Below are 24210 nucleotides of genomic sequence, written 5' to 3'. Positions count from 1 at the left end.
TACTCTAATGCGAGAAGCCTGGGCAACAAACAGGAAGAACTGGAGGCCCTGGCCCAGTTCAAGAAATATGATTTAATTGGGATAACAGAGACTTGGTGGGATGGCTCGCATGACTGGGGCACTGTCATGGAAGGGTATAGACTGTTCAGGAAGAACAGGCAGGGGAGAAAAGGAGGAGGAGTTGCACTATGTGTAAGAGAGCATTACGATTGCTCTGAACTCCAGTATACAAATGGAGAAAAACCTGTTGAGAGTCTATGGGTTAAGTTTAAAGGCGCAAACAACAGCAGTGATGTGGTTGGTGTCTGCTACAGGCCACCGAATCAGGTGGATGAAGTAGATGAGGCTTTCTTCGGACAACTGAGAGAAACTTCCAGATCACAGAACCTGGTTCTTCTGGGGGACTTTAATCACCCTGACATCTGTTGGGAAACCAATACGGCAGTACACAGGCAATCCAGGAAGTTTTTGGAAAATGTTGGGGATAACTTCTTGACACAAGTGGTGAAGGATCTGACGAGGGGCCATGCGCGGCTTGACCTTCTGCTCACAAACAGGAAGGAACTAATATGGGAAGTAGAGGTGGGTGACAACCTGGGAAGCAGTGATCATGAGATGGTAGATTTCAGGATCCTGACCAAAGGAAAAAAAGAGAGTAGTAAAATACACACCTTGGACTTCAAAAAAGCAAATTTTGACTCCCTCAGAGACCTGATGGGCAGAATCCCCTGGGATGCTAACATGAAGGGGACAGGAGTCCAGGACAGCTGGCAGTATTTTAAAGACGCCTTACTGAAGGCACAGAAAGAAACCATTCTGATGCGTAGCAAGAGAGGCAAACATGGTAGGAGACCGGATTGGCTTACAGGGGAAATCCTTGGTGAACTTAAGCACAAAAAGGAATCTTACAAAAAGTGGAAACTTGGACAAATGACCAGGGAGGGGTTTAAATGTATAGCTCGAGAATGACGGGGGGTTATCAGGAAGGCGAAAGCGCAAATGGAATTGCGACTGACTAAGGATGTGAAGGATAACAAGAAAGGTTTCTACAGGCATGTTAACAAGAAGGTGATCAGAGAGGGTGTGCGGCCCCTAATGGATGAAGGAGGTAACCTAGTGACAGATGATGTGGGGAAAGCTGAAGTACTCAATGCTTTCTTTGCCTCTGTATTCACGGATAAGGTGGGCTCCCGGACTAATGCGCTAAGTGATGCAAGATGGGATGAAGATGGACAGCCCTTGGGGGGTAAAGAACAGGTTAGGAACTATTTAGAAAAGCTAAACGTACACAAATCCATGGGTCTGGACTTAATGCATCCGAGGGTACTGAGGGAGTTGGCAAATGTCATTGAGGAGCCTTTGGCTATTATCTTTGAAAAGTCGTGGAGATCGGGAGACGTCCCGGATGATCGAAAAAAGGAAAATGTAGTGCCCATCTTCAAAAAAGGGAAGAAGGTTGATACAGGGAACTATAGGCCGGTCAGTCTTACCTCGGTTCCCGGAAAAATAATGGAAGGGATCCTTAAGGAATCCATTTTGAGGCACTTGAAAGAGAGGAAAGTGATTAGGAATAGTCAGCATGGATTCACAAAGGGAAAGTCATGCCTGACCAATCTGATTAGCTTCTATGATGAGGTAAGTGGCTCTGTGGACATGGAAAAATCAGTGGATGTGATATACCTTGACTTTAGCAAGGCTTTTGATACGGTCTCCAACAATATTCTTGCCAGCAAGTTACGGGAATGTGGATTGGATATATGGACGGTAAGATGGATAGAAAGAAGGCTAGAAGGCCGGGCCCAGCGGGTAGTGATCAAAGGCTCGATGTCAGGATGGCGGTCAGTTTCTAGCAGAGTGCCCCAAGGTTCGGTTCTAGGACCGATTTTGTTCAATATCTTTATTAATGATCTGGATGAGGGGATGGATTGCACCCTCAGCAAGTTTGCGGATGACACTAAGCTAGGAGGAGTGGTAGATACGTTTGAGGGCAGAGATAGGGTCCAGAGTGACATAGACAAATTGGAGGATTGGGCCACAAGAAATCTGATGAGGTTCAACAAGGACAAGTGTAGAAGTTCTGCACTTGGGATGGAAGAATCCCAAGCATAGTTACAAGCTGGGGACCAACCGGTTAAGTAGTAGTTCTGCAGAAAAGGACCTGGGGGTTACATTGGATGAGAAGCTGGATCTGAGTCAACAGTGTGCCTTTTTAGCCAAGAAGGCTAATGGCATATTAGGTTGCATTAAGAGGACCATTGCCAGCAGATCCAGAGATGTCATTATTTCCCTTTATTCAGCTTTGGTGAGGCCACATCTGGAGTATTGTGTCTAGTTCTGGGCCCCCCACTACAAAAGGGATGTGGATGCAGTGGAGAGGGTCCAGCGGAGGGCAACCAAAATGATTAGGGGGTTGGAGCATATGACTTATGAGAAGAGGCTGAGGGAGTTGGGTCTGTTTAGTCTGCAGAAGCAAAGAGTGAGGGGGGATTTGATAGCAGCCTTCAACTTCCTGAAGGGAGGTTCCAAAGAGGATGGAGAGAGGCTGTTCTCAGTAGTGACAGATGGCAGAAGAAGGAGCAATGGTCTCAAGTTGTGGTGGGATTTGAATTTCCCAGGCTTCATTTGTATAAGCTGGGCGCCGCCATTTTTAAATCCCGGCTAGTTCGAACCCCGTGCCCCGTGGCTACCTGCGGCACGGAGTAGCTAGCTCGGATTAGGCTTCCTAATCTGAACTAGCCGTACTCCTCATTCCACGAGGAGTACAGCTAGTTCAGATTAGGAAGCCTAATCCGAACTAGCTACTCCATGCTGCGTGAAGCCGCGCGGCACGGGGTTCGAACTGCCGGCATTTAAAAATGGCGCCGGCCGGCTTCATGCAAATGAAGCCCGGGCAATTCAAATCCCGGGCTTCATTTGCAAGTGCGGTATGCCTACATTACCCTCCTAGTTCGAATTAGGAGGGTAGTGTAGACATACCCTAGGAGGGTAGTGAAGTACTGGAATGGGTTACCTAGGGAAGCAGTGGAGTCTCCATCCCTAGAGGTGTTTCAGTCTCGGCTTGACAAAGCCCTGGCCAGGTTGATTTAGTTGGGATTGGTCCTGCCTAGAGCAGGGGGCTGGACTTGATGATCTTCTGAGGTCTCTTCCAGTTCTATGGTTCTAAGATTATATGATTCTAAGAGGCCAGTGTAGACAGGTAACATCAATTTCTTACGCAAGAAATCCCAATGGCTAAAATGACCATTGGAGCTTTCTTGTGCAAGAGAGCGTCTACACTGGCACGGATGCTTTTGTGCAAAAGCACATACCAGTGTAGATACTCTCCTGCACAAATACTTTTAACGGAAAAACTTTTCCGTTAAAAGTATTTGCGGAAAATCATGCCAGTGTAGACATAGCCTTAATGTATGTACTTGGTATTTTTAATCAAGCTAGTTTCATACAACAATAAACAATTATGAACCAAATCATCTGGGAGGGGAAATTCCAGAAGAACAGAAGACAGCTAATGTGCTAATTTTGAAAAAGCATAAACTTTAGATCTGTCAGTTTGACATCAGTCCCAGGCATGATAATATAGAGCTTATATGGGATTTAATTGATAAAGAATTAAAAGGAACTAATGCAATAAATGCAAATGAACATAGATTTATGGAAAACAGATCCCATCAAACTAATTCATTTTTTAATGAGATTACATGAGTGGTTAATAAAGTTCACTGAACACAGACATTTGACTTTTAACATTAACATCTCAATGGTATTTTAAAATATCCCCAAAACACATTGCCTTCCACCTGTCACATTCAAAAGTCCAAATACTAAATATAAAAATATAACGGCTTTTTTTTAAACCTGAAAAGTTATGATTCTCAAATGCCCATTGAATCAAACTTTTTTTTCATACAACATGATGGGTAGGCTAGACTGCAAGCTTCTTTTGAAAGAGAGCATCCACACCTCAAAAGCAGATCAAAGAAGCCATCTGCTTTTTTGGAAGCGAGCATCCATACTCATTGGACACACTCTCACATAAAAGGCCACCCGGAACCACTTCAGCCAGGGCATTAGGGTCAGCAGTTACTTCCAGGTGCTGTTGCCTAAGGCTGTCTGAGACGCGTGATTAAAGAGACCCGCTGGACAGCCATTTCTCAGGTTCTGCTGCATGCTTGCCTACCTCTCTGAGGGACAGAAAAGCTTTTGTAGTGCATGCTTTGGTTGCCAGCTTTGTTGGATGCCACAGTATTTTTTTCTCTTTTTGCCATGGAGCCAGAGCTGCCCTTGGGCATGAGACGGCCCCACACTGTCATGCTGTAGCTTCTGCAGCACTTTCAGCAGACCATCATGATGGTCCTGCCTCAGCTCAAATCCAAGCTCAGCATTGAGAACCTCTGCCTTGATGTGGGAGCAATGCCCTTGCCCCGTACCTCACGGTCAAGAGGCAATTTTGGAGCCTGGACACCAGTTTTGAATGGTGAAACCACTTCATGATGGAGCAGTAGGACGACTAGCAGTGGCTCCTAAACTTCCACATACAGAAGACCACGTTCTTGGAGCTGTGTGCCTGGCTCGTCCCTGCTCTCCAATGACAGGACACCCACCTACGGCCCACCATCTCCCTCGAGAAGAGGGTTGCAATTGCCACATGGAAGCTCTCCAACAGCTATTGCTTGGTAGGACACAAGTTCGGCATGGGGAAGTCCACTTTTGGGGTCGTCTTTATGGATGTAAGGCACTCTCGGGGTACACTCCCTGCAGGGAGGGGGCTGGAAAAGGGAGACCCTCGGGAAAGGGGAGGGGAAAGTGGGGGGTGAAGTGGGGAAGGGGGCAAGGCCCATCCCCGGGGGAGGGGGTGCACTGTGCCACCCTGCCCTCATGCAACCCTGCTGCTGGGGGGGCAGCCTCATAGGGGGTGGCTCCTGGGGTCTTTGGGGGGAATGGGAAGGGAATGGGCACCTCCCAAGGGCTAAGGCACTCCCTCTCGTTCTCTGTTTTGTGTGTTTCTATGTCTCCTTCTGCAGGGGGTGAAGGCCATCAACTCCATCCTGCTGCGCAGAATCATCCACTTCAGAAACATGGCCGGATTTGGTGCCCTTGAATTCCCAAACTGTGCAGGAGTAATCGATGGGACCAACATCCCGATACATGCACCACAGCACCAAGCAGCCCAATACATAAAGAGAAAGGACTACTTCTACATGGTGCTGCAGGCCCTGGTCAACCACTGGGGAGTTTCCAGACATTTTTGTAGTGTGGTCAGATCAGGCCGGGTACATGATGCCTGCTTATTTAGGAACTCAAGCCTCTACCACAGGCTGGCACATTCTTCCCCCAGTGGGACTCTGTGGTTGGGGACATGCAGATGTCGATTTGCATTGTGGACAACATGGCCTACCACTGATGCTGTGACTCATGAAACCCTACACTGGCCACCTGGACCCAAGCAGGGAACAATTTAACGTGCACCTGAACTGGGCTCGCGTGCATGTGGAATGCACCTTGAGGTGCCTCAAGGCCTAGTTCAGGTGCCTGCTGACACGCCTTGACGTGGGACAGCGCAACATCCCCGAGGAGGTCTCTGCGTGTTGCGTGCTCCACAACCTAGTGGAGAATAAAGGGGAGGCCTTCCTCCTGGGGTGGGGGACAGAGGCTGGTTGTGAGGGAAAGGTCTTTGAATAGCCACAGACAGCTGCCATCAGCCAGGCCCATCAGGCCAGTGTGCGCATCCGGGAGGACCTGAGAGAGGTTCTCTGAAGGAGCCCAGTAACTCTCCCCATGGCCTCTCCAATAGGGGTTTGTGCCTTGCGCTGCAATGCCTTACTCACCATAACCCCTCCCTGCCCCCAATCCCTGTACAATTAATAAACACACCAGTTTTGCTTTCAAAATAAACTTTGTTATTTGTTCTTTATAATCAAAGTAACTGAGGTGGAGTGGGGTTGAAAACCTGGAGAGGGGAAAAAAAGGGGGGGCTGAGAACCTGGAGGGGGGCTCAGGGCTGGGAGTGGTGCGTGGAGCACCTGCAAGTGCCGCCTCGGATCTGGAGACTCGGGGTTGGGTGGAGCCTGGGACAACAGGTGGCTGGGCAGGCTCAGGGATGGCAGGGGGAGCAGGGATGCAGGAAGTGGGAATGCGGGGAGCGGGAGCAGGGACAAGACCTGGGTATGCCATCACCTCCTGGATGATGGCACACATGTTTTCGCCCTGCCGCACCAGCAGCGATAGTGCCACTTGGCATCATCGCAGACTAACACGGCTACATTTCTATCACTTTTGGGCAAGTGTTTGCTTCATGTCTTGCAAGACTGTGATGTGCTGTCACATGAGGTCGTGGTGGACCCTCCAGTGCTTGTGGCTCCCCCGGCTTCGGTCAGCTGCCTGGGCTGGTGTGGCTTTCCCTTCAGCGACAGCTGGTTTAGCTGTGGAGAACATGAGGGAGAGGCTGTCAGTCATCCATGCTGTGCCCTCCTCTGTGAGCAGTGAGCAACTGTCCTTGGAATAAGGGACAGTGATGTCCAGAGAGCAGGCCACCGGGGCTCTGAGGTGCCCAGGGGACCATCCTCCCCCCCCCCCCCGTCCTGGAGAAGCAGGCCAGGGAAGTGTCCAGCCAGAGTGGGCTCCCCTGGGCGGGAGAGGGGCCTGGAGTGGCCTGGCCCTCTCTGGGGCCCCCCTCACACACCTGCACCTGGCAGCGCTGTCTGAGGGAGCAGGTGGTGCCTCATGTTTGCAGGCATGTCCATGTGCTGTGTGCAACACTCGTCGATCTGTGTGGGTTGTGCGTGCGCCCCTGTGCTCTGTCTGCTTCCAGTACTGCCGGGGGGAGGGAGGGAGAACAGCCTTTCCAGGGGTCAGACATGTGTGGGGCCTTCCCCCAGGCAGCAGACCATGTGTGCTCCAGGACTGGCTCCTGAGACCAAGTTTTGCACACTGCCACTGCACGTGCTTGCATGTGCATGGCCAGCTGTACGCTGTCCAGGCCGAGCCTGTCCAGCAATGATCGCGCCCCATCCTCTGTGTTCCTGCCTCTCCCGCCCTGTGTGTGCGCTAACCTGACAGCATTCACCTGATGTTCCTTCCCCGGTGTCAGATGATGCCTGGGAGATGTCCAGGGCCTGTGGTACCAGCTCCAGGCTGAGAGTGATGACACTGCTGGTGTCCCCCTCCTCCTGCAGCGTATGTCCATCGTCGTCATTGTTGTTGTCCAACTCCAGGAGCTCTGGCAGGGTGACCACCGTGTCTCCAAGCACAAGTCCACCAGTATGCATGGGGAAATGGCTTGCCTACCACCCAGTATCTGATAGAGCTCTCTATAGTATGAGCAGAAGTGTGGTCCTCCCCTGGAGCAAGAGCTACGCTCCCTGGCCCGGGTGTACCTTTGCCAGAGATCCTTTACTTTGCTCTGGACTTGGTCGAGGGTGCAAGGGTGGTGTCCCTTCTTGGCCAGAACTTTGGCTGTGTGCCCATAAATGTCCACATTGCGGTGCTTGGAGGTCACATCCTTCAGGGCTTCCTCCTCCCCGCACAGCTCCAGGAGGGACAGGATCTCTGGGCTGGTCCAGGAAGGTGCCTGGCATTTGTTGCCCCTGGATAGGTCCTGGGACCCCTGAGGCTGCTCCCTGGAAGGGCCAGGGGAGTCTCAGATGGCTTGTGGCTCTGCTATCTGTCAGCAGGTCTGTGGCAGTCAGAGACACGCAGTCAACGTCCTGCTGCAAGGCCAGCTTCTGGCACAAGACTTGTCCCAGGTGCTTGCAGCTTTAAGAGCTTCCATGAGACAGGAACTATAGAGCTGTGATTACTGTGGATGGAGTATCCACCAGGGCACCTGTGCTTTTCCCTGGAGGCCTCTTCTTTAGAAAGAACTGCCTTTTCCATGTTCACACATGCCTTTTTCTGAAAGAGCTCTTTCGGAAAAGATGCTCTTTCTCGTAGAACGAGGTTTACCAATGTTGGAAAACCCCCTGCGTTCTTTTGATTTTCTTTCGAACTAATGCGATTGCAGTGTGGACATAGGTGAAGGTTTTTTTGAAAAACAGCCCTTTTTCCAAAAAAACCCTGTAGTCTAGACGCACCCCAAGAGAAAAAAATGTTCTTTTGCTATACATTAAGGGAAAGAGAACAGTGAGACCAATGGATTACCTGGCCGGGATTTGCATTCTCACAGACAAAAATATCATATTCTCTGGCAAGCTCTGGAGGGTTGTCATTGACATCCAGGATTCTAATATCAACTGGAACATGGCTTAACAGGCCAGGGTTGTCTGTAATACACATAAAAATGGACACGGTCATTAGACATTTCAAATACACACTTTAAAGTCTTGTTTAAACATTTTTTTAAATGATGGTATGTCAAAAGTCCCAGCTATTACAGTAGATCTTTCAATCATGATAATTTTATAAAGATCCTATTTGCTGAGTCTCATTAACATTTTGAAAAATGAAAAATGAATAGGCAGGCACAGCACGAATACTAAATTGCTATTTTGTCATATCAGGGAAATTACAAGTTACTCGGAAACTGAAGAGGGAAAAAATTGTCAGAGTTTATTGCCTGGTGTCACACTACATTCCAAAAAATGATCAATTAGTGTCACAAATAACCTGAAAGTGTCAGTGAATATTGAATAAAATCTAAAATTAAATACAGCACTTTTTTCCCTCCATCCCTCAAAGATTTCAATATATGAAAATCTAACACTGAAGTGAAAAAAACATGCAAACATAGTTAATCCATTTTGACAAACAGGGCTCCAGCTTCCATGCAAGACATTACACAGCTGCAAATTATATACATATAATAAAATCAGTCTTGATCCTGCTTTAATGATGTCAGTAGGAGTTTTCCTATTAACTTCAAAGGTGCACAGTCAACCTCATAAACAATAATAAAATAATGAATGATAAAGTAAGTATTTTAGGTTTAAAAATCCCAAGAATTTATTTGAGCAGATTAGGTATGTTCCCGATTTCCATAAAAATCAAAACCAAAAGTACAAGAAACAGATTGATTTTAATTAACAGTTTTTCATGAAGAAACAGAAAGGAAATGCATATTTCTGTGATCTGTATACATATTTGCTCATTCTCATTACCGTACTTTGGCTTTTTATATTTTGTTGTATAAATTTTATGTGAAGAACCATTTATAATTAGCATTCTTCATTATAATACTGCCAGCACGTGTGCAAATGAAAGACAGATACCACTTTAGTTACAAACTTTGGATCTGACCTCAAAACTATTTACTTTCCGAAAATACTGTATGTGGTAATTCTGCCACATCCACTCTTCAGGTTGATATAATAGCAAGGATGTTTTCTGACAAATGTGAGGCAAAAAACAGGTGGCCTGAGGCTAAAACAGCGTGCCCCTTAAATCATCTGAAGGTGTCCTTCCCAAGGTATCAATGGATCCTTTCTGGGGGAAAAAGTCAAACACTCCCTTTTAAAATTTAATCTATACTGCAATATAAGCCCAGGGTCAGTACTCAGTACTATTCCACCTTCCATCTCTATAGAAATGCTAACCCAGGGCTTTGACCTCAGGTGGCTAAAGTCTCCAATTCAGGACCACGTTGGGATCATAGTTCCAGCCCTATTGCTCTGTGGTATAGTCACAGCCCCACCAAAATATCCCACAGTCCCATGGACCAACTTTCTTTGTCCTTTCTTTGTCAAGTTTGGTGTAAGATCAAGTTTTTGCATACTGCACCACAAGCAAATGGTTAGAACCAGCATTCCCTGTAAGCTGGGCAATCGTGCAGCCATTTAGGAGAGATTCCAATACCGCCCAAATGATTAGCAGAGTGCCCACAGTTAGGTTTATGTTTCTACTAGTGTTGCCCATTCACACTTGCCTCAGTATGCATAACAAAATTCTGCACATGGATTGAAAAAAATCAGCATATGGATGGAAAATATTAGAGGGAACATTAGTTAGAGTAGCCACATTTTGGGAGAGTGGTAAGAAACTTAGGAAAGGGATATGATATGACTGGCCCAGATAATGGAATGTAGATGTTGGAGTCCTAGGTTGGAACTTGAGTTTCAACAATTTCTAACCTGGGGTTACAAATGAGTTTCAATGCTCAAGACCTAGGTTAACAAATCTACAATCCATTCATTTGAGTTCTACTAATCCTGGGCTGACATTAGAGAATAGACATATGCCTAGAGACCATTAGATTTGGAAAAACATGGATGTTACCTGAATGAAAAAGTGAATTCCTGAGATTACTAAGTGACCTCTCTAGGAGTTTAGGAAAAATCTCAGGGATTTGAGATGTAATATTTACTTTAAAATCATAGAATACTAGAACTGGAAGGGACCTTGAGAGGTCATCAAGGCCAGTCCCCTGCCCTCATGGCAGGACCAAACGCCATGTCCTAAATTTTAGCTTTTGAGGGAGGCATGCTGTGGAGAGTGGAAATCATTTCCACTTAAAGAAAATAGGTAGATGCCACAGTATGATGAGCATATCACTCACTCCCCTGGGCAAAGGGGAATGCCTCTTTTAGCAGTGGGAGATGAGCTTGTAATGATGGGACTGCATCATCATGCAGGGATGGGATGATTAGCAGTAGCTACAGAACCTCTGCATGCTCAAGGCCACCTTCTCCGAACTCTTAGAGTGGCTTGTCCTTGACCTGAAGCAACGGGATATCTGCATGAGTCCTGCTCTCACCATGCAGAAGGGCGTGGCAATTGCCCTCTGGAAGTTTGCTATGCCAGACAGCAACCACTCAGTAGGGAAACAGTTTGGGGTGGGAAAATCAACAGTTGGGGCTGTGCTCATACAAGTAGTGAAGGCCATCAACAACATCCTGCAATGGAGGATCATGACTTTGGGGAAGGTGGACAGCATCATGGATGGCTTTGCCACCATGGGCTTCCCTAACTGGGGGGCAGGAGGAAGAACATTGAATTCACAACCGCATCCTGGTCCCGACTACCTTGCCTCAGAGTACATCAACAGGAATGGATACACCTCCATGGTGCTGCAGGTGTTCCTGGATCACAAGGGACGCTTCAATGACATCATATTGGATGGTCAGGAAAGGTGCATGATGCCTTCATCTTTTGGAATTTCTGCTTCTTCCAAAAGATGCATGCTGGGACTTTTTTCCCCAGACAGGACAATCACAGCCAGAGAGGAGGACATGACCATCATGATCCTGGGTGATCCAGCCTTCTCCTTGCTCCTGTGACTCATGAAGCCCTACACAGGCAGCCTGGACCCCAACAAGGAGGAGTTAAATAACAGGCTGAGCAAATGTAGAATGGGGGTCAAATGTGCATTTGGACATTTAAAGGGAGGTTCAGGAGTCTCCTGACCTGCCTGGACCTGAGCAAGTGCAACATGTCCTTCATGTGGTGGTATGTTGTGTGCTCCACAACCTGTGCAAGAACAAGGGGAAAATATTTCTGCTAGAGTGGGGGAGGCTGAAGCAGAATACCTGGCCAGGGAGTTTAAGCAGCCGGACACCAGCACCATAAGCAGAGTACAGCAAGGGGCAGTGCTAATCAGAGAGACACTGAAGGACAGTTTTATGCAAGGCCAGTCCTGAGACTATCCCCCATGGCTTTCCACAAGGAGCCCCTGCATTCCCTGCATTTCTCTTTCATCCCACACCCTTCCCTTCCCCTGTCCTCCCTTCCCCAGTCTGCCCCTTCCTTGCCCTCCTTCCCCCTGCAGTTCCAGCAATAAAGAGATCATTAATCAACAAACAGGAATGCATATGAGGGTGATGGACATGAGGGAATGAACTGGGTACTGCAGAATGGGGGTCAAATATGCATTTGGACATTTAAAAGGAGGTTCAGGAGTCTCCTCACCTGCTTGGACCTGAGTGAGCACAACATCCCCTTCATTGTAGGAGGGAGGGGACTCAGGAATGGGATCGGGACTGGTGCCTGCCTTCGTATGGTTTGGAGGCTCTGGCTGTCCTAAAGGACACCTTCCCCCATATTCTGGGGTCCCAGTGGCCCCTTGGGATCCTGACAGTGAAAGTCATGGAATGGGTGAGGTTCTGCTGGTGGCCTACTCCAAGGAGGTCACCATGCATTCCATCACAGAGGTGAAGATGGAGAACATGGTCTCCTGCTGGTGTGCTAGGGCGGCCCTCTTCTCCTCTTGAAGACCCAATCCAGGCACTCTGCACGAGGGAGTGCAAACATTCCATCTACTCCCTTATGAGCTCATCCTTGTTTTCACCTGTGAATCCGGGTCAGGCAGGCAGATGCAATTGTAGATAGGGGATGCACCCAACTCACAACTGGCTCAGCTATCAAGAAAATTACAAGGGAAGTCATTACAAGAGACACTTAGTATGAAGTCTACCCTTAATATTTTAGACTACGTCTACACTGCAGTTATTTAAGAATAAGCAGTCTTTCCTAATGTAGACATGCTATCTCAATTTAGCGCCCCAGGAGGAATAACTTAGAATGGCTCTGGTGAGGGGCTATTTCTAAACAGCAGAAGTTGGACATCTACAGACACCTTATTTTGAAATAGCTATTTTGGAATAGGTGATATTCTTTGCAGAATGAGGTTTACAGAAGTCGGAATAAGCCATCTGTTATTTCAAAATTATTTTGAAATAATGGAATTGCTGTGTAGACACTCACATAATTATTTCAGAAGAAAGTCTGTTATTCCAAAATAATTTTGCTGTGTAGACACACCCTTAATGTACACCAGCGTTTCCGAAACTATGGGCCGTGGCCCGGTACCGGGCCGCGGGAAAAAAATACTCCTAGCCAGATACCCTACTCCTGCTCCTGCTCCTGCCTCCCGGAGTGCCCATGCGGCACCGGGTCCCCCAAGCCCTGGCCCAGGCTAGGTGAAACACTGAAAATGTATTCATTTTTAATTCTTTTTTTATATGTGTTTATATTTTTGGGCTGCAAAAAACATTACTGAAAAAAACCAGGCTCCAACTAAAGTAAAAAGTTTGGGAAACCCTGGTCTAGCCAGCTTTCTATCCATCTTACAGTCCAGTTATCCAATCCATATTCCCTTAATTTGCTGGCAAGAATATTGTGGGTGACCGTATCAAAAGCTTTGCTAAAGCTGGCAATGGGGGATTTGGGAGGACCAGAAACAACTTATTTGAATATTCACCATCTGCTTAATGAATATGCAAATGAATGTTATGGGTTCTCCAAAAGCTTGTGAATGGATTTACTGGTCCCCATGTCAAAAAGTTTGGGAACCCCTGATGTACACCAAAGATTTCAGACAATGGCGATGTGTTTTGTGCAAAGCCACATTTTGCCTTTAAAAAGGGCACTTTACAGCGGGGACTGTGTCTAGACTGGCCAGTTTTTCCAGAAAATCAGCCGCTTTTCCAGAAAACTTGCCAGCTGTCTACACTGGCCCCTTGAATTTCTGCAAAAGCACTGACTTCCTACTGTAAGAAATTAGTGCTTTTTGCAGAAATACTATGCTGCTCCCGTTCGGGCAAAAGTCCCTTTTGCGCAAAACTTTTGCACAAAAGGGCCAGTATAGACAGCTGAGATTTGTTTTGCGCAAAAAAGCACCCATCGCAAAAATGGCGATCGGGGATTTTTTGCACAAAAGAACGTCTAGATTGGCTACGGCCAGTATTCCGCAAAAAGTGCTTTTGCGGAAAAACGTCCGTGCCAATCTGGACACTCTTTTCCAAAAATGCTTTTAACGGAAAACTTTTCTGTTAAAAGAATTTCCGGAAAATCATGCCAGCCTAGACGTAGCCCAGGTGCATAAAAATGCAGGGAGCATCATAACTCAGGATACATCTACACTACAAACTTAATTCGAACTAACAAACGTTAGTTCAAATTAACTTTGATAGGCGCTACACGGGCAAATTGCTAGTTTGAACTTAATTCGAACTAGCGGAGCGCTTAATTCGAACTAGGTAAACCTCATTCTAGGAGGACTAACGCCTAGTTCGAATTAAGTAGTTCGAATTAAGGGCTGTGTCCTCTAGTCCTTCTATTATGGGAACTAATGAAGAACTTTCCTTTATGCACCCTCTCCACACCACTCATGATTTTATAGACCTCTATCATATCCCCCCTCAGTCTCCTCTTTTCTAAGCTGAAAAGTCCCAGTCTTTTTAGCCTCTCTTCATATGGGACCTGTTCCAAACCCCTGATCATTTTAGTTGCCCTTTTCGGAACACTTTGCAAGGCCAAAACATCTTTTCTGAAGTGAGGAGATCACATCTGTACACAGTACTGAAGATATGGCGTACCATAGTTTGATACTTCCCCTCCTCCTTCTTCCCCTGGTTTCCCCATTCCAGCTACCTCCTCCCAGGTTTTCCCCTCCCCTCTCCCACCTCCTTTTCCCAGTCTCCCCAGAGGCTAATCCCCCCCCACACTTTTGTTAAATAAAGAGAGTTTCTATTTTTGAACACGTGTCCTTTATTTTGTACATCAGGAAGAGGGGCTAGGAAGGGGTAAGAGAAAGGAGGTGAGGGAGGAATGGGGTATGAGCCCCCGATGAGGAGGACTGAGGTGGCTCTGCGAGCTCCTCGGGGTGGAAGCTCTCCTGCAGCCCCCTGATTGACTCCCCCAGATGGCAGCCTGCGACAAGTGCAGCCGGGCTGATGGCCAAGTGCTGTGATGTGCCAAGTGTGGGCACTCAGGGCACTCCAAGACAGGACCGCTTTGCTGTCCCTCATCGAGATAGACAAGCAAGCGGGGAACCCTGAGAACTGTCTGTCCGGGGTGGGGGTCAGGTCCCTTTAAGCACAGCCCTCGGCTAGCCTGAGACAGCAGCTCCAAGCTCTAAGTCCTAACCTGATGCCCTGCTGGCATTGCTTCCGGCCAGCCTTCACTTCAGTTCAGGGTCCACTCAATGTGGACATGCTAGTTCAAATTAGCAAAACGCTAATTCGAACTAGATTTTAAATCTAGATGCGCTAATTCGAATTAGCTTAGTTCGAATTAAGTACTTCGAACTAAGTTAGTTTGAATTAGTGCTGTAGTGTAGACATACCCCCACAGAGCTGCTGCTTTGTTTCTATATATTTGTGCCAATCCTTTGGAATGAGAAATGGAAGAATGGTGGTAGGGGGGGAATAAGAAACAAACAACAATATTAAGTATCTTTGTTTTCCAGTATCTCATTTTGTCTTAGAGCCTCAAAGATTTGAAAAATTGTGTAGATAATGTCGCCAGGATTCTTACTTCCTATCTGACTGTGAATCAAAGCTCCCACATTCGGTGTTGTTGTTTCATATGGTCATTTTTTACTTTCTTTTTCCAAAAATTCAGACATTCACAGCTTAAGAAAGTTGATGGGAATTTGACATTCCTAGCAATGGCTACCGGGGCCCCTGACCCAGTGGCCCCTAAACAGGAGCCAGCAAGCCACTGGAAGCCAGCCCTCCACCGCTCCCCAAGAGCAGTCTGCCAGCTCCCAGGAGCCTGACAGGGTCTGGAGAAGGTGGGTGCCTTCTGGTCCAGGGTGGAGATCATGGACCTTATTCAGGTATGGGGGGGATGCCCCCAATGTCCACGATCTCCACACTAGACAGAGGAAGGCAGCAGTCTGTGGCAGGATAGCTGCCAGCCTGGCCACCAAAGGAGACATGTGAACCCAGGAGCAGATTAGCATGAAAGTCAAGTTGGTCCAGCAAGACCCCCCAACCCGAGCCCTCAGCTTCCCCTCCCCCTTCTTCCCCTTTCTTCCCCTTTCAGTTCCCTCTTCCCAGGTTTCCCCCTCCCCTCTCCCACCCTCTCTCTTCCCCTCTCCCACCTCCTTTTCCCAGTCTCCCCAGGTGTTCATTCCTCCCACCCCCAGTTTTGTTCAATAAACCCAATTTCTATTTTTGAACATACGTGTCTTTTATTTGACATCAGGAAGGGAGGCTAGGGAGGGGTAAGTGGAAGGACATGAGGGAGGAATGGGGCACGAGCCCCTGGTGGGGAGGACTGGGGAGGCTCTGAGGGCTCCTCGGGGTGGACGCTCTCCCACAGTGCCTCCTGGATCCTGACAGCCCCCTGATGGATCCCCCGGATGGCAGCCTGTAGTAAGTGCAGCCAGGCTGATAGCAATGACCCCACAAGACATACTGGCATGCCCAAGGGCAGCTCTGTCTCCATGTGGCCGATTGCTGTGGTGTCCTGAGTTCGGGCACTCAGGGCACTCCAAGACAGGACAGCTTTGCTGTCCCTCATCGAGGTAGACAAGCAAGTGGGGAACCCTGAGAACTGTCTCTCTGGGGTAGGGGTAGAGGTAGGGTCCCTTTAAGCAAGGAGCTCAGTAAGCCTCAGGCAGCAGCCCCACATAATAAGTCCTAACCTGATGCCCTACAGGCACTGGTTCTGGCCAGCCTTAACTTTGGTTCAGGGTCCACTCAGTGTGGACGTGCTATTTCGAAATAGCAAAATGCTATTTCAAAATAGTTTTTGTGTCTAGATGTGTTATTTCGAATAACAGAGGACCCAGCCCCTGAAACAGGGGAAGAGGAGGAAGATGAGGAGGATGACAGCCAAGAGCCGCAGGAGCTTTCAGGGAGCCTGCCTAGGACCCAGGACCCCCGAGTCATCCCACAAAGCCCATCAGCTGTGTCATCTGAGGCCAGGGAGGGCTCCACAAGTGAGTGCCAACATGCTCCCCTTTTGTGGCAGGGGGGGAGAGGAAGCCCAGGGAACGTGTGCCTGGGCCATGCCCACCATGGAGCAGCAGCTGGATGTCATGCAGGGGCCCTAGCTCATTCCCCACACACTGACCTCGCCTTGTAGAGGAGAGCTGGGTTTCACCCACTGTGTTCCCAGGGAGTACTGACCACTGCTTTTGTTTCACCACAGCCGCAACACCTGGGACTGCAGGGCGCACCACCCCGCTTGCAACAGCCACCTGCACCCAGGCCAGCAGGCGCACCTGGAACCAGGAGGAGTACCAGCGGCGGCACCTGTGGCTACTGGGGCAGCAGCTCTGCAACCAGGAACACTGGGTCCGCAAGGACCTGCGGCTGCGACAGCAGAGTTGCAGGCACTGGAGGAGCAGGGCTGTGCCCTCCAAGGCCACCTCCAGACCCTGGTGGACAGGTTCCTGCCTCCTCCTGCTCCAGCCCCTGCAGCCACCCCAGCTCTCGCTCCTACTCCCACCCCTGCTCCCCCTTCTGCTTCCTCCACCCCCCAGCCTTCCTGCTCCACCCTCCACACCCACTCCCCCCCGATGCTCCCCGCACCTGCAGTGCTGCAAGATGGGAGAGCCAAAAAGACCCCAAACCCTGAGCTTTCACTTCCTTTCTCCCCTCGCCTCCCCCTTCCAGCTCCCTCCTCCCAGGTTTCCCCCTCCCTTCTCCCGCCCTCATTCCCTCCTCCCCCCCACCTCAGTTCTGTGAAATAAACAGAAATTTTTGTTGGCAAAACAGGTGTTTTTATTTTACGTTAGAAAAGGGGGTTAGGGAAGGGGAAGGGGAAGGGGAAGGCGGTGAGGGTGGAAGAAGGCCCCAGTGGGGCATGCCAGGGAGAGTTCAGTCCTCCTCCACCTGGAATCTCTCCCACAGGGCTTCCCGGATCTGGACAGTCCCCTGCTGGGCCTCCCATACGGCGTCGGAGCAGGGCTGTGTATACTGGGCAGCCAGGCAGTCAGCCTCAGCCATCCAGGTTGGCAGGAAAGCTTCCTCCTTCCTATCACATAAATTGTGCAGCACACAACATGCTGCCACCATGGGAGGGATATTGTGCTCGGTGAGGTCGAGGCGGGTGAGGAGGCATCTGAAGTGGGCTTTCAGGAGTCCGAAGGCCCTGTCCACCATGATGTGGGCCCTGGTGAGCCTGGCATTGAAGGCCTTTCAGGAGGGGTTGAGGTGCCCTGTTTACAGCTTCATCAGCCAGGGCTGTAGGGGGTAGGCCGCATCCCCCACCAGGCACACGGGCATGTCCACATCCTTGACCCTGATGTGGCGGTCGGGGAAGAAGGTCCCGGCGTGCAGCCTCTGGCACACGGAGGAGTTGCGGAACACCCTGGCGTCATGTGCCTTGCCGGACCAGTCCACATTAATGTCCATTAACTGTTCCAGGTGGTCAGACACGGCCTGCAGGAGCATGGAGAAGTAGCCCTTCCTGTTGATATACAGGGAGGGCTGGTGTTCCGGGGCACAGATGGGGATGTGCATACCATCGATGGCCCCACCACAGTTGGGGAAGCCGAGGGTGCCGAACCCCTGGATGACCGTGTCCAGGTCGGTGAGGCGGACAACCCTGCGGAGCATTACCCGGTTGATGGCCTTGACCACCTGCAGAGACACACATCAAACTGCAAATCACTGGAGTGCCCAGGTGCCTGGGAGTGTTTGTTCCGTTGCACTGCCCCGCACCTCATTCCCAGAAGCAACCCCCGCTGCAATCCTGGCCACCGTGAGTGATGTGTAGTGCGGCTGGGACAAACCAAACCCTCCCATGAAGGGCACTTTCGCTTCCTTCCCCGTTTCCCAGGGGCAGCCCACTCCCTCCTTGCAGCCCCCCCATCCTCGCCCGGCCCAGTGTCCGATGAGTGCCGTACCTGCATGAGCACTGCACCGACGGTGGATTTCACCACGCCAAACTGGTTCCCAACGGATCGGTAGCTGTCCAGTGTGGAGTGCTTCCAGAGGGCGATGGCCACCTGCTTGTGGAGGGGAATGGCGGGCCTCATGTGAGTGTCCCATCGACGCAGAGCAGTGGCGAGCTACTCGCAGAGCTCCAGGAAGGTGTCCTTCTTCATCCTGAAGTTCTGGGTCCACTGTGGTTCTCCTCAGTGCTCCAGGATGATGCGGTCCTACCAGTAGCTGCTGGTGTCCAGATGCCAGATGTGGCGGAGCACGCTGGCATCTGGGTTCTGCTGCGGCACCTCCACGGCCCCCAAGGAGGCCAGGGGGAGGGGTAGAGGGCTGATGTGCACCAGATGGTGCCAGGCAGCCTCCAGCCATTGCTGCCAGGATTGCAGCAACAAACCCAAAAACTTCACCAGAATGCCCAGGGGCAGCTCTGGCTCCACGGTGCCAACTGTTGTGGTGTCCCCAATGAGAATGACTGAAACAGGCAGGCAGAGAGGAAAATGCTTTGCTGTCCCTCAGCAAGGTAGGCAAGCAAGCGGGAAAGCTGAGAACCGGCTGTCCAGGGGGGTCCCTTTAAGCACGCGCCTCAGATAGCCTCAGACAGCAGCCACAGAAAGCAACTACTGACCTGATGCCTAGCTGGAATCAATTTTTCGAATTAGTTTTTGGGTCTAGATGTGTTATTTCGAATTAACTTATTTCGAATCAGTTAATTCGAAATAAGCTAATTCGAAATAACGCTGTAGTGTAGACATATCCCTAGAGAGGAGGACTTTAAACTAGATTTTGAGGGGGATAGTAACTCATATGACTGGAGCATTGTCATGGATGGATATAAACTATTCAGGAAAGACAAAGGGAGAAAATGTGGAGGAGTTGCATTGAATGCAAAAGAGTACAACTACTCCGAGCTCTAGTATGAAACTGTAAAAAATACCCCATTGAGAGTTTTTGTGTTAAGATTATAGGAGAGATCAAGAAGAGCAATGTCATGGCAGGCATCTGCTATTTACCACCAGTCCAGGAGGCAAAGGTAGATGAGCCTTTCTTTGGACAACTAAGAGAAGCTTCCAGATTACAGGCCCTTGTTGTTATGGGGTGCTTCAATCATCATGACATTTGCTGGGAAAGCAATACAACAGTGCAGAGATAATCCAGGAAATTTTGGAGTGTTGAGGACAACTTCCTGGTGCAAGTGCTGGAAAAATCAACTAGGGGTCATGCTCCTCTTGACCTGCTACTCACAACCAAGGAAGAAGTGATAGGTGAGGTAGAAGTAGGTGGCAAAAAAGTTGGCAGCAGTGACCATGATATGGCTTAGCTGAGGATCCTGACAAAAGGAAGAAATTAGAGCAGCTGAATATGGACTCAACTTCAGAAAAGCAGATTTTGACTCTCTCCAATAACTGATGGCAAGGATCAGCTAGCAGGCTAATATGAGGGACAAAGGAGTACAGCGAACTGGCAGTATTTTAAAGAAACCTTCTTGAGGGAGCAGGAAGAAACCATCCTAACATGCGGAAGTAATAGCAAATATGGTAGGCGACCATCCTAGCTTACCAGAGAAATCTCTGATGATCTTAAACAGAAGAAGGAAGCTTACAAGAAGTGGAAACTTGGACAGATGACAGAGGGTAGATTTGATAGCAGCCTTCAACTCACTGTAGAGAGGCTCCGAAGAGTATGGCTTCAGGCTATTTTCAGTGGCAGACAAGAGAACAAGAAGCAATGGGAAGTGTAGTAAGATGAGGGTCTGAAACATAAGCCCACATATCACAGGCCAGATGTGAGGCCTGGGACCTAGACAACAATGGTCAAGTCTTTGCTAATGTAAAGCAGAGTTAGGCTGTGAGCAAGAGGCAGTCCCAGCTCACAGAAATTGGCAAGAACAGGGCTGATATTACAGAAACACTCATACCTAGGAAGTGCCAGGCATGGGCTATAAATGTGTTACAGAGGGGTCGTAACAGAACACCTCGTTAAGAATCATCTTGGTACCAGCATACATCCCACAAATAACATGCATACCGACCCAGGTTCAGGACACGGTCTAAATTGACAGCATGATGGATGTTACCCAAAAATTTCCCACTCGAGACCACCCAGGGCTACAGTAGTATGGATTTACTGATTGAGGAATTAATACACCACTATATGTACTACATGGTTAAACTAAAGTGGTTAGAGTGGCCACTAAGGCTATGTCTACATTGGCCTGATCTTGTGCCAGAAGTATGCAAATGAGGCAAAGGGTGGAATATCGCTGAGCCTCATTTACATATCTTGAGCCACCATTTTTGTGGAAGAGGCTCTTGCACCAGAAGGAGTGTCTACACTACCCCTTCTTGCACAACAAAAACCCTCGTGCACAATGCCATTACACTGATTATTTTCAGGAATAACGGCATTGTGCAAGAGGGTTTTTCTTGCGCAAGAAGAGGCAGTGTTGATGCTCCTTCTGGTGCAAGAGCCTCTTCTGCAAAAATGGCAGCTCATTAGATATGCAAATGAGGCTCGGCAATATTCCACCCTTAGCCTCATTTGCATACTTCTGGTGCAAGATTTCGCCAGTGTAAACATAGCCTAAAGGTTTAAACTAAAGGGGAACCAGCTATCTCTCACACACAGAAACACACACAAACATCCATTCATTCACTCATTCACTCACATTCATTCCTGCCCTCAGGCACTCACACTGGCAGATTATTGCGCAAGAACTCTTTTGCGGAAGAGTTTTTGTGCAAAATCTCTTCCAGAAGAGAGCCTCTACACTGGCACGTGCTTTTGTGCAAGAGATGTGCTTTTGCACAAGAGCATCCATTCCAGTGTAGACTCTCTCTTGCGCAAGAAAGCTCCGATGGCCATTTTAACCATAGGGCTTTCTTGCGCAAGAAATTCATGTTGCCTGTCTACACTGGCCTCTTGCGCAAGAACAGTTGCGCAAAAGGGCTTATTCCTGAGTGGGAGCATCATAGTTCTTGTGCAAGAAGCCCTGATTTTATACCTTAGAACGTCGGTTTACTTGCGCAAGAACATGCGGCCAGTGTAGACAGGCAGAAAGTTTTTGCACAAGAATGGCCACTTTTGCACGAGATCGCACGAGTGTAGACACAGTCTTACACAGGTGTATGGGTTGCAGAAGGAGCGAAGACATGTTGGTTCTGGAGAATCTGTCTGCTGATCATGGCTGGGGAGCTGGTCAGAAAAGAAAGAGGAGCTTCTCTGAAAGAGAAAGTTTCTGCCATGTGCTCTCTCCTTTTATTTCCTCTGTACAACCCCTGTGACTCATCCACATTCGTCACCAGGGAGCATGCCCAGGCTTCCCTTGATCCAGCAGAGCATCAATCTCCTTAATTGGTCTGATGACTCCTCACCTGGCTCCATGTGCTCAGCCTTGTAATTTCTAATCCCAAAAACAATAGTCTCCACTTACACACACACATTCATATCTCAGGGGAGAATGCAGTTTAGAGCAAGTTGCAAGCGAAGTGGCCGCTGTTCCATTTTAAGCATTTCCGGAAAAGGGTGCCAGTGTAGACATAGCCAATTGAGTGGACCCTGAACCAAGGTTAAGGATGGCCGGAAGCAGTGCCAGCAGGGCATCAGATTAGGACTTAGAGTATGGAGCTGCTGTCTCAGGCTAGCTGAGGGCTGTGCTTAAAGGGACCCGACCCCCACCCTGGATAGACAGTTCTCAGGGGTTCCCCGCTCGCTTGTCTAACTCGATGAAGGACAGCAAAGCAGTCCTGTCTTGGAGTGCCCTGAATGCCCACACTCAGCACATCACAGCACTCGGCCATCAGCCCGGCTGCACTTGCCGCAGGCTGCCATGCGGGGGGGGGGGGGGGCAATCGGGGGCTGCAGGAGAGCTTCCACCCTGAGGAGCCCACAGAGCCACCCCAGTCCTCCCCATCGGGGGCTCGTACCCCATTCCTCCCTCACCTCCTTCCACTTAACGCTCCCTAGCCCCCCTTCCTGATATACAAAATAAAGGACACGTGTGTTCAAAAACAGAAACTCTCTTTATTGAACAAAACTCGGGGAGACTGGGAAAAGGAGGTGGGAGAGGGGAAGAGAGAGGGTGGGAGAGGGGAGGGCAACTAAAATGATCAGGGGTTTGGAACAGGTCCCATATGAAGAGAGGCTAAAGAGACTGGGACTTTTCAGCTTAGAAAAAAGGAGACTGAGGGATGATATGATAGAGGTCTATAAAAGCATGAGTGGTGTGGAGAGGGTGCATAAAGAAAAATTCTTCATTAGTTCCCATAATAGAAGGACTAGAGGACACCAAATGAAATGAATGGGTAACAGGCTTCAAACTAATAACAGAAAGTTCTTCTTCACAAAGTAAACAGTCAACCTGTGGAACTCCTTGCTGCAGGAGGCTGTGAAGGCTAGAACTAGAACAGAGTTTAAAGAGAAATTAGATAAAGTCATGAAGGTTGAGTCCACGGAGTGCTATTAGCCAGGGGGTAGAAATAGTGTCCCTGGCCTCTGTTTGTGGAAGGCTGGAGATGGATGGCACGAGACAAATGGCTTGGTTATTGTCTTCGGTCCATCACCTCCAGGGTACCTAGCATTGGCCGTTGTCGGCAGACAGGCTACTGGGCTAGATGGGCCTTTGGTCTGACCCAGTACGGCCGTTCTTATGTTCTTATGTTCTAAGCTCAGAGCTCAGGGTCCGGGGGTCTCACTAGACCACCTTGATTTTCATGCAAACCTGCTCCTGTGTGGCCAGGCTGGCAGCTATCCTGCCCTAGACGGCCACTTTCCTGTGCCTAGTGCGGAGGTCGTGGACGTAGGAGGCTTCCCCCCAAACTTGGATGAGGTCCACGATCTCTGTAATAGACCAGGCGGGCACCCACCTCTTGCGACCCCAGGCAGGCTCCTGGGAGCTGCCTCCCTGGTCCCGGGAAGAGGCGCAGGGCTGGGTGGCAGTGGGCGGCTGGCTCGTGCCGTGCCAGGTGCAGGGTCTGCCTCTGGGATGAAGTGCTGAGCTGAGTACCAAGATGGAGTCAGCCACATAGCATCTTTATACATCCTTCCTGGTCTTTTCTTGGCTGCAGCATGTCACCTGGCCAGCGGCCTATCCCTGTGTTCCCTGCTGGTAGCCCTTAGGTGTCGGTCATCATTCCCGAGGTGTGTCCTTGGCCCATTGAGTGCTATTGTCCCACAGGGCCTCGCTAATTAGCATGTCCATAGGCCGGGCTCTGCCCAAAGCTCAACCACATTCAGCGAGACTTCCAGTCTCCATACAGATTACAGATTCCTAACTACACACACAGACATTATACAGATATATGAAGAGCAGATACAGAATCAGAAGAAAGTAAGCTTTTGTTGACCCCTCACATGGCCTCCTTTGTACCACTTTTGGGGCGAACACCCCCCTATGGGCACAGTGGTGACCTGGCTGCTCCCCTCACAATCCAATAATATGACAGGTATGTCTACACTACAGCGTTATTTCGAAATAATATATTTCAAAATAACACATCTACACACAAAATGCATTTCAAAATACCGTTTTGCTATTTCGAAATAGCGTGTCCACACTGAGTGGATGCCCGGCAGGGCATCAGGTAAGTAGTTACTTTGTGTGGCTGTTGCCTGAGGCTATCTAAGGCCTGTGCTTAAACAGACCGCTCCCTGTCCCTTCCGGACT

General features: G+C 49.2%; 1 protein-coding gene across 4 annotated transcripts in view; it reads right to left on the bottom strand.

Annotated features, from left to right (window-relative positions):
* The window catches only part of CDH18 (cadherin 18), a 1008237-nt gene that overhangs the window by 62527 nt on the left and 921500 nt on the right, over nt 1–24210 (bottom strand). For all 4 annotated transcript variants that reach the window (XM_075921429.2, XM_089776420.1, XM_075921431.2 and 1 more), the window contains one exon: nt 8137–8258. In XM_075921429.2, coding sequence (XP_075777544.1) covers nt 8137–8258 — 122 coding nt within the window. The remainder of the gene's footprint in view (nt 1–8136; nt 8259–24210) is intronic.

This window comes from Pelodiscus sinensis, chromosome 2, assembly GCF_052426305.1.
Source record: "Pelodiscus sinensis isolate ZL-2025 chromosome 2, ASM5242630v1, whole genome shotgun sequence".
NCBI lineage: Eukaryota > Metazoa > Chordata > Testudines > Trionychidae > Pelodiscus > Pelodiscus sinensis.
Note: the sequence above shows the minus strand (reverse complement) of the source record. Positions and strands in the feature narration are given on the sequence as shown.